This window comes from Muntiacus reevesi, chromosome 20 (assembly GCF_963930625.1).
Source record: "Muntiacus reevesi chromosome 20, mMunRee1.1, whole genome shotgun sequence".
Classification (NCBI taxonomy): Eukaryota; Metazoa; Chordata; class Mammalia; order Artiodactyla; family Cervidae; genus Muntiacus; species Muntiacus reevesi.
In genome coordinates, this window is record NC_089268.1 from 11,745,616 (window position 1) to 11,756,586 (window position 10,971).

The 10,971-nt window shown below is 47.9% G+C and overlaps 1 protein-coding gene across 1 annotated transcript; it reads left to right on the forward strand.

The window, feature by feature from the left end:
- The first annotated feature begins 806 nt into the window (after window positions 1–806).
- ARMC12 (armadillo repeat containing 12) lies at window positions 807–10,767 on the forward strand. Its single transcript, XM_065913292.1, has 6 exons — window positions 807–966; window positions 1,670–1,815; window positions 2,056–2,190; window positions 8,705–8,878; window positions 9,014–9,085; window positions 10,438–10,767. Exons 1-6 carry the CDS (start codon window positions 807–809, stop codon window positions 10,765–10,767), a joined length of 1,017 nt encoding a protein of 338 aa, XP_065769364.1.
- The last annotated feature ends 204 nt before the right edge of the window (window positions 10,768–10,971 follow it).

Below are 10,971 nucleotides of genomic sequence, written 5' to 3' on the forward strand. Positions count from 1 at the left end.
CACTGAGGGGAACAGGTGGATGCTGGAAGATAATGGATTTGCCTTGCGACTCCGGAAAACTTTTTAAGGTGTTCGTCATCTTTTCATTCTCTGATGGAAAGGGGGGCCCTTGCCTACAGAAACACTCCGAGGCCCAGAAGTGGATCCATGGCGAAAAGATCAAAGATGGGAGGGCCAGGCAAGTGAGGGAACAGGGCTGCCAGGGGCCACATCGCAGCACCCCCAACCCTGACCCACCCACCCACCCCAGCAAACTTCCAGAAATCGGGCCTCTGCTGCCCTCTAATGGTGAAGCCCCCTAGTGGTTCAGCCGGTAAAGAGACTGCCTGCAGTGCAGGAGACCTGGGTTCGATCCCTGGTTGGGAAGATCCCCTGGAGAACGAAGTGGTGACCCACTCCAGTAATCTTGCCTGGAAAATCTCATGGATGGAGGAGCCTGGCAGGTACAGTCCGTGGGGTCGCAAAGAGTTGGACACGACTGAGCGACTTCACTTTCACTTTTCATTTTGCCCTCTAATGGAGGAAAGGAAGCCTCTGGAGCTGGCTGCTGGGGCCCCACCAACCTGGGTTCCCTAAAAATGGGGGCTGTGAAGGACCTTCCTGCCCCAGACCTTCAGTTTCCCTGGAGTCTTGAACTTGATTTCCCGCAGCCTCCAAAGCTCCCTGGCTGCCCTGTTCCCAGACCGCCACCCTCCATCCTACTGTTTCCCCAGTTCCCTTTGTTGCCCATGTTCTGATTCTGGTGCCCTGGTTCCTGGCCCTGCTGGAGTTCTGGTTCCGGAAGGCCTTCTCTGGGTGCCTCGGGCATGTCCTGCATCTGCCAGCGCCCGGGGCAAATGGACATCCGCAGAGGTGTGGTGGGCCTGGCCACAGGCGCCGGGGCCGTCTACCTCCTCTACAAGGCCATCAAGGCTGGCATAAAATGTCAGCCGCCCTTCTGCTCTGCCTCACCCATCTGCATCGCCCGTGAGTGTCCCCGCCCTGGGGAGAGGGCTTGGCCCCAGGAGGTACCTATTCCCCAGGTCTCCGGTGTTGGAGGGGCCCAAGGGGACTCCTCCACATTCCTCTCTTGTGCCTCTTTCTCACCTCCATCTTCCCCAGACCCACTCTAGATATGCTGGAGCAGAGTGCCCAGGTAGTGGATGGCACTCGGGTGCGTCCTCAGGAGTCATCTGGCAGGTTCCTAAATTCTGCATTCACTCTGGCATCTAGGATGGATAGAAACTTGGTATCAGCAGTTCTCCTCAAGGGAAAACCGGGGGACCTATGTGCCCAGAGCTTCCACTAACCTCTGTGACCCCTCAGTCAGTGCAAAGTTGAGAAAGAAACCCTTTCTGCAAGACTTTGTGTTGCCACCTGCTGGAATATCATTGCCATATACCAGTTATGATGAAACACGGTGTATGACTGCCATATGCCAGAAAGTTGTTATGGTAAAGGTACAAAACATTTTTGTTTATGATATGAGTGATGCAGCATTAGATGTGGTGCCCTTGTGCAGTGCACACCCTGATCAACTGCACATGGTGGTCCTGCCTATGGCAGAAAGTCTTCTCTTCAGAAAAGGCAAGGCAGCCTTGTCTCCCAGGTCCCTCTGCCCCACTTCCCAATCCCCTTCTTTCATCACCTCTGAGTCCACAGCCTGAACCGGTCTGGGGTGGCTGTCTAGGCCTGGCAATCGAGCGAGAGCGACACGGGCGGGACTCAGGTGAGCTCCGGAGGCTTCTCAACTCTTTGGAGTGCAAGCAAGATGCGTACACCAAGAGCATGATCCTACACAGCATCACGCGCTGTGTGTACTTGCTGGAGTCTGAGGTGAGGGAAGGGAGGCAGGAGACCCCTCCCCGTCAGCCTGCCCCCTGGGGGCCACCAGCGTGTGTTCTGGTCCCCCCCCCCCCCACCCCCATCCCCCTGACTAACTAGACTGTGTCCTGGGACCTGTCTCTCTGATGGTGGGAGGGGTTGTGTTGAGAGGTCTTGGTGACAGGGCGTGTGTGTGGAGGAACCAGAACACCCGCTTCTCCTGCCTCTTCCATCTCTCCTGGCACACTCTAGGCCTCTACTTGTACTAACGATGACATCACGTTGGTGGGCTCCATGCTGGATGACAAGGACAACAGTGTCAAAATCCAAGCCCTGAACACACTTAAAGCTTTCTCTGGCATCAGAAAATTCAGGCTGAAAATCCAGGTGAGCCTAGCAATAAGGGTGGGGCAGAGCACGCGGGGTGTCCATAGGCCGTGGGCGCTTTAGTGGGCCTAGGATGAATGGTCATGTTCCAGAAGTCTGTTTGCATCTGAGTTTGTAAGCCAGAAATATGTTTTTCCTTGGAAATTGGTGGGAAAATGGTGATCAGTTTCCTAATAGGGGCAGAAAAGTCTTTGAATCCCAGGATAAAACTGAACTCGGTCCCATGGAGAATCTCTGAACTGCAAACAGAAACCCCCTAGGTTCTTTCTGACACTAACCAACTCTCTTGACACCAGCTGGGTGTCCTATAGTTCAGTTCTGACAAGTTTCCCTGGGGTTAGTACAGACCCCACCACTGAAGGCTGAGTCCCATAGGGCTGTCTCCCACTTCTGACCAACCAGCTGTAAAGTTGGATGTTCACATGACCTCTCTCCTCAGACTTGATAATTCACTATAAAGAGTCACAGAATGCAGGAAAATGTTTTACTTACAGTTTATTATAAAAGATACAACTGAGGAGGGACTTCCCTGGTGGTTCAGTGGTTAAGACTCCGTGCTCCCAATTCAGGGAGTACAGGTTCGATCCCTGGTTGGCAAACTAAGACCCCACATGCCACACACTTCGGAGCCAAGGGGGAAAAAGATAGAACTGAGGAGCAGCCAAATGGAAGAGGTGCAAGGGCAGAATGTGGGGGAAGGGCTTCCATGCCTTCTTCAAGCCTGCCACCCTCCTAGCACCTCGGTATATTCACCAACCCAAGGTTCTCCAAACCCTGTCGTGTGGGGTATTTATGGAGGCTTTATTATGTAGGCATAATTGATTAATCATTGGCCATTGGTGACTGAACTCAGTCTCTAGCCCCACCCTTCTCCCAAGAGGTAGATATGGGGGTGAACGTTCCAGCCCCCTAATCCAAGTGGGGTCTTTCTGGCCTCATCCAGCAGGAAGCTAGGGGTCTGCCTAGAGTTGCCTCATTAGCATAAATTCAGGGGTGATGGAAAGAGGCTCATTATAAAAACCAAAAACACTCCTAGCAGGAAATTGCAAGGATTTTAGGAACCTTGTACCTACAATCAGGGACAAAAACCAGATATACTGTCAGACCACACCCCAGGCTGTGTTGGTCTAGGGCTGGTGCCTGGACCACTAATGTTTTCACTACTACGATGTAGAGAAAACAGAAGCCGCCAAATGTCAGTTCCCCCGGCTTCCTGCTGCTAGGCCTTCAGGCTTACCTGTTACTCATCCTTTCCTGCTTTCCTGCTGGCGCCATGAAAAAAAGGCTTTCTTCCTGCCTGTGTTCAACGATCCTCTCAGTCCTGCATCCCCCTCCCCGAGGGCCCCTCTCCTGATTAAACTCTGTCTTGTATAACCTCCCCTGGCTCCTTCCCATTAGATTCAACAGGGTCTATTATTTCCATCTTAAAAGGCAAAACCAGAAAACATCTTCCTTGACCTCTAATGACCTCTAATCTCTTTCTAGCAAATGATCTCTCCCAAAATATTTTACTTAAAAATGGCTAAAATATTCAAAACATGCAAACATTTTATACGTGTTTGGTAACAATAAAACACCAGAACTTCCCTTGTGGTCCAGTGGCTGAGACTCCACATTCCCAATGCAGGGAAGCCTAGGTTCAATCCCTGATCAGGGAACCAGATCCCACATGCTGCAACTAAAGATCCCTGTGCCGGCCACAGCCAAATAAATCAATAATAAATATTTAAAACAAAAACAGAACACACATAATCAGAACTCAGGCTAAGAAATAGAACATGACCAATTGGCTAGATGCCCCTGGACGCCCCTACTTAATGCCGGTCTCCTCCCCCACCAGAGGCAATCATTCCTCTGCATTTTGTTCAATTTCTTGATTGTCTTTGTTGTTTTATCATGTATGTATGTGTTATCATTTTCTAGCAGGCCACAGCAGCAGGCAAAAATAGGTAAAATATAATTGGAATGTTTTTATGCTTCAGGGATCTGAACGTCTGCAGTTTGCATTCTGTAGTTTGTCTTTTCCCTCCAACATTGAAAGATTCATCCTTATTGATAGGGACTGCTCTGTTTCTTTTTCACTGTTGTATAGTATTCTAGTTCATGAATATCCTGCAGTTTTATTTATCCAGTTGCTCATGGGTAGGTATTTGAGTTGTTTGCACGTGGTGCTGTGAGTATTTGCATATGCATCACCCTTGGGACATGGGAGACTTTCTCTAGGGCCTGTATGCAGTTGTGGGATGGTCAGGTGAAAGGCATGCCCAACTTTTTGAGAAGGGCTGAATCAGTTTACACCTTCCACCAGCCCCGCATGGGTGTTTCTGTTGCATCATTTCTTCCCCAACACTTATTCTTTTCACACTTTAAATTTTTTGCATCAGACTTTCTTTGGAGGAAAAAAAAGGTTTTGAAGTCTTCACTTGCTGGCTGCTTCTACTTCATCTCTGAGCCCTCTCAGTTGTCCTAAGGCTGTGATTCTCATGCATATCAGAATTGCCAAGAAAGCTGGTTAAAAATGAAGATTTCAGGGCATTCCACCCAGAGAACCAGTTCAACGGGGAAGCTTTGTTTTTCATAAGCCCCTCAGGAGATTCCAATGCAAGTGGCATGGGCACCACTGTTCCTTTCTTCCCCTGGGGTCTGTATCCTGAGGACCCAACTCTCTGGGTGAAAGCGGCCACTCCCTAGCCTCAGTTTCCACCTAGATGTGCTCTCCTGTGTCTCTATCTAAAGCCTGCAGGCTCCCTTGACCTCCAGACCCATGGCCAGCTGCTCCACTTAGTCTGGAGACCCTCTGACCCAACATCCAAATGGAGCTCGCCCCTGTTCCCTGAGCCAGACCACCCTCTTGAGAGAGATCTGATCGCATCATTTCCCTGCTGGGTCTTCCTCAAGGCTCTCATCAGAAAATATATGACCAGGGACTTCCCTGGTCATCCAGTGGCTAAGACTCAGCGCTCCCAATCCTGGGGACCCAGGTTTGACCCCTGTTCAGGGAACTAGATCCCACATGCTGCACCTAAAGATCCTGCATGCCACAACTATGACCCAGCACAGCCAAATAAAAATACACACAAAAATTTTTTAACGTGTACAACCAGCTCCACGTCCCTGCCCACACCCCAGCTGTTTACACTGTGTGTTTCAAGCTCTCTCCCCTCCCAGATCTTGCACCTGAAAGCTCTTACCTGAAAGCCCACCCCAGATTTGCTAACTCCTACCTTCAGATCTCAGCAGTCAGCAAGGGATGAGGGCAGGAAGGAGCAGGGTACTAATGGGAAGTCTGTGCTTCCCACTCCAGGCTTCTGGCGTCCTCCTTACATGACTTGCAAAGGTATAGCTTGTAAAGTACCTGCCTTTGGTAATAAGCCCCAAGCATCTGCAGCTCAGAAGCCAAGATCCCTTTTTTCATTCAACAGATGTATATTGAGCACTTCCTTCATGCTGGGGCACCGTGCTAGGCGTATGAGATACAACAGGGAATGGAACAAGAAGGAACCTTATCCCAAGCGAACTTAAATTCTAGCAGAAAGCAAGGCAGGCAATACACAAATAAATGAGGGCTTCCCTCATAGTCCAGTGGTTGAGTCTGCCTTGCAATGCCTGGGACACAGGTTCGATCCCTGGTATGGAACGATCCCACATCCCATGGAGCAACTAAGTCTGAGGGCAACAACAAAGACCCAGTGCAGCCCAAAATCATTAAAAATCAACAAAAATCTTAAAAAAAAAAAAAAAAAAAAACTAAGCGAAACATATAGTGTTTCATGGGGGCAAATGCTATTGAGAAAAATCAAGAAGAGTGGTAAAGAAGGCTGACATCAGGGTAATGCTGCAATTTCAAAGGAGAAAATCTTTTGGGTCTAGGGCTTGATAAAGAGGTCATAGAAATGACACTGAAAGCACAATCTATAAAAGAAAAATGATGAACTTCATCAAAATTAAAAACATTTTTTTTTTAGTGAAAGACCCTGTTAAGAGGATGAAAAGATAAGCTGCAGATTGAAAGAAAATAGTTGCAAACCACATATTTGACACAAGACCGGTATCTAGTTTATATAAAGAGCTCTGAAAACTCAATATTTTAAAAAATCCAGTTAGAAAATGGGCACAAGATATGGAAATATATCACTGAAGTAGATATACAACTGCAAATAAGCACATGAAGAAATGTTTAACATTTAACTAGACACTACTGCTGCTGCTGCTAAGTCACTTCAGTCGTGTCCGACTCTGTGTGATCCCATAGACGGCAGCCCACCAGGCTCCCCCGTCCCTGGGATTCTCCAGGCAAGAACACGAGTGGGTTGCCATTTCCTCCTCCAATGTGTGAAAGTGAAAAGTGAAAGTGCAGTCGCTCAGTCGTGTCCGACTCTTAGCGACCCCATGGGCTGCAGCCTACCAGGCTCCTCCATCCATGGGATTTTCCAGGCAAGAGTACTGGAGTGGGGTGCCATTGCCTTCTCCTAACTAGACACTAGGGAAATGCAAATTTAGGACCACAACAAAATATTGCTATATACCTACTAGATGATCTAAACTAAAAAATTAGTGACAGTACCAAATGCTGGTGAAGATGGAGAGAAACCGAACCTCTCATACGTGGCTGGTGGGAATGTAAAACGGTAAAGCGGCCACTATGGAAAATAGTTTGGTAGTTTAAAAACAAAAAACTCTACATTTACCATGCAAACCAGGAATTGTACTCTTGAGCGTTTATCCTGGAGAAATAGAAACTTACATCGGTATAAAACCTGTTCACAGCAGCTTCATTTGTAACAGTCAAAAGGGAAAATAACCACAGTGGCTCTTAGTAGATAAATGACTAAGAAAACTGGTAATCTAGTATTATGGAACATCACTCAGTAATGAAAAGGAATGGCCTATTTATACACACGACAACTTGGATGGTTCCCAAGGGCATTATACTGAGTGGAAAACATCAGTTTCAGATTACAAAATATGCTTCCATTTATGTAATCTCAAAATTGACAAAATCAGAGAGGTGGAAAACAGATTGGTGGCCTGCACTGGTGAGGGCTGGTTTTGATGGGCAGGGGTAAAGTGTGACAGTAAGATCACCCACAAGGGTGATCTGTGGTGATTCTGATGGAATAATCTGTTGACAGAGGTGGTGGTTACATGAATCTACATACGTGATAAAATGACACAGAACTATACATACACATTGTACTAATACCATTTCCCTGGTTTTGATACTGTAATTATTTAAGATGTAACTATGGAGGGAAACTGGGTGGAAGGCACATTGGGACCTCTCTGTTTTTGCAACTTCTAGTGAACTTATAATCTTTTGAAAATAAAAATTTAAAAACAAAAAGTGTGTTCCATGTGACAGTGGTATAGGAAAAAATAAAAGGGGGGTGGATAAGGAAGGCAGGGATGGGAGTGGTCTCATCTTAGAGGAGGGAGTGATCAGGGAAGGTCCCCACCCCCGAGAAGGTGAAATTAAATAGCAAAGTCTTGAAGGAGGTAAGAGTCAGAGTGAGCTACAAATATCTGGAGGGAGAGCATTCTAAGCAGAGGGACCGGCCTGTGCAAAGACCCTAAGATAAGTGTGTACCTGGCGTTGTCAGGGAATGGCTGGCGCCATTGTGATGGAAACCATGAGGGCAGAGGAAAGAATAGGAGATGAGGCAAAGAAGTAATTGGGGGGAACAGGGTAAGATTACATCAGACCATGTAAACCACTGTAAGGTTTTTAGCCTTTATCCTGAATGAACCAGCGACTCTGGAGCAGAGGAGTGAATGTCCAGCCTGTGTGCTGTTCTGAGAATAGATGCAGGGAAAAGACTGGAAGCAGAGAGGAGGAGGCTACTACAGAAACCTGGGGGAGAGGTGCCGCTTGCTGGCTTGGAACAGGGTGGTGGAAGGGGTATGGCGAGGAGTGGCTTGATTGTTGGTAGATTTTGAAGGTAGAGCCAGCAGGATTTTCTGAAGGATTAGAAAAGGGTGTGAGAGAAAGGAGTCAAGGAAGACGAGGGAGTTTTGGTCTGAGTAACTGGAAGGCAGGTGTAACCAACAGTGGAGACAGGAAGGGTGGTGGAGAGAGCAGGTGTGGGGATGGGAATGTGTTAGCTCAGAGGTTCAGTAAGATCTGGGAAAGAAGTGGAATTGGCACTTGCATCTGTGAGTCTGGAGTTTAGGAAGAGGTCTGGGCTAGAGACAGGAACTTGAAAGGCATCAGCATATGGACAGTCTTTAACACTGAGGCTGTGAGTCTTTAACGCCGTGTCACTAAGGGAGGAAGACAGAAGAGGAGGTTGGCAAAAGAACTGGGGAAAGAAGCTTGTGACAGAGAAGTCGAGTGAAGACAGATTTTCAAGGAGGTGGGAGGGGTCAACTAGGTCAAACCATGGGGAGAGTTTAAGTTGGGGGAACTGTCTGTGGGGTCGGCTCAGTTGTCGTGAGTGGAGGCAGAGGGTGGGTTGATGTTGCGGGTCATCCTGTGAAGGCAGGAAACCCTTCTCTTCTCCCCGCCCCTCCCCAGGAACACGCCATCAAGGTGCTGGAACTGATCTCCACCATCTGGGACTCAGAGCTGCACATTGCAGGCCTCAGACTCCTCAACAACTTCCCGCTGCCTGACTTTGTGCATCCACAGCTGCGACGGGTGATGCCTGCCTTGATGGAGATTCTGCAGTCGGACTATATCCTGGCACAGGTGCCTGAGGACGGGGGCCCAGGCCCCGACCCCCTGCCCGGCCCTGGCACAACGCCTAGAGGGAAGAGCAGAGATTCATGTCATCCCTGCTCAGGCCCGCCTGCCTTCTCACGTGTGACCCTTTCCTTTGTTCAGGTGCAAGCCATACGATTGCTGAGCACCCTGGCACAGAAGAACGACCTTCTCTATGATATTCTGAACTGCCACGTGAGAAAGGAACTGCGAGGCGGGCCGAAGGGTGCTAACTCAGATATTGGGAAAGGAGGAATTGTGGGTTCTTCAGGCAGACTGAGCCCCGATAAGAGCATCTTGTTCCTCTTTCTGCCCCTGCACTAGATACATATTGCCAACCACCCTGCTCCTGTCCTCTCAATAGAATCAGATTTTCCTTTGAGGGACTTTCTGAACGCTGAGAGTCAGGAACACAGGTGACACAAATTAGTCTAGGTATTTTAATAATGGGGGAAAATTACTTACAACGTTGTGAAAAGTTTCCTACCATCTAATTAGTTAACACAACTATCCCCTCACTTCACGTATTTGTTTGTTTTTGGTGAGAACATTTAAGTTCCATTCTCTTAGCTAATTTCAATTATATAATACAGTATTATTAATATCAACTATAGTCACCATGTTTTGTATTAGATCCTCAGATCTTTTTCATCTTTTAGCTAAAAGTATGTACCCTTTTGGGCTTCCCTGGTGACTCAGACGGTAAAGAATCCACCTGCAATGAGGGAGACCTGGGTTCGATCCCTGGGTTGGGAAGATCTCCTGGAGGAGGGCATGGCAACCCACTCCAGTGTTTTTGCCTGGAGAATCCCCATGGACAGAGGAGCCTGGGGTTGCAAAGAATCGGACACAACTAAGCATAACACGTGTACCCTTTTACTAACCTTTCCCTGTTTCCCACGCCCCACCCCAGCCCCCAACAACTACTTTCCTGCTGTTTATATGTTTGACTTTTTTTTTTTTTTTTTTAATATTCCACATGTAAGTGATCCTATGCAGTATTTGGTCTTTCTCTGTCTGGCTTATCTCACTTCGCATAGTGTTCCCTGAGTCCATCCATCTTGTCACAAATAGCAGGATTTCCTTCTTAGAACTGAATAATTATAAAGAAAAAAGGACATATCTACCACCACAGTGGAAGATTTGGAAGGTTTTAACTATTGTTTCAGCAATTAATAGATAAATATTAAACTAGTAAGGTTACACCTGCTGCAAATAACACAAATAAGCTTAAGCCGTTAGATATATCCAGAACACTTGACAATTAGTACATGTACATTCCTCTCAAGTACACAAAATATTTACAAACATTAACCACACGCTAAGCTTTAAAAGGAAGCTCAACAAACTTCCCTGAATCAATATTATCGTATTACTCATGTTTGATGACCACAATGGAATTATGTTAGAGAATGATATTGAAAACCAAAAGATTCCGACACAGTCACATCTGAAACTCAGGTATATTGGGCAACTGAGGCAGCAGGAGGATGGAGGAACTTTAGAACTTGCCTTGGACTTGATTCCTCGCTGCATCCTGCTCACAGGTACACTCCAACTTCCTGAACCTGTTCCAGTCCACACAGCCTGGGAGTCTGCTGTTTGAGGTCCTGGTGTTTGCAGAGCGGCTGAGCGAAGGCCGGAGTTCACCCCACTACCGCGCCGTGAAGTGGCATTACAACGAACAGTCTTTACACGAAGCTCTCTTTGGGGACGACTCACGACTGGCAGACCGGCTGCTCGCCTTGGTCATCCACCCCGAGGAGGATGTTCAGATCCAGGCCTGCAAAGTCATAGTCAGCCTGCAGTGCCCCCAGGACGTGGGGATCCGGCCTTCCTGCCCACCCAGCCATTCCTGCTTTAATAACGGGGAATAAAATTATGGAGAGCCAATAAATGAGTGTGGGAGAGGAGGCTGGGGGGCTGTGTCTGTGCTCGGCCTTCCGGGCTGGGTGGGGATTTTAGCCGCATCACCGCCTGTCAGAGCGCGGGCCTGTCTCCTCAGACGCATCCCCACTTCCCTGTTCAGTTAGACAGACTCCCTTCTCTTGCTGCTTTCTAAAATTTATTTATTGTGACCA

Bases quoted from the DNA above. Each gene is read 5' to 3' on its own strand.
- ARMC12 (XM_065913292.1), top strand. From the start codon at position 807: ATGTCCTGCATCTGCCAGCGCCCGGGGCAAATGGACATCCGCAGAGGT. The intron at 967-1,669 runs GTGAGTGTCCCC...GTGGCTGTCTAG, and splicing joins CTCACCCATCTGCATCGCCC to GCCTGGCAATCGAGCGAGAG. The intron at 8,879-9,013 runs GTGCCTGAGGAC...TCCTTTGTTCAG, and splicing joins CGGACTATATCCTGGCACAG to GTGCAAGCCATACGATTGCT.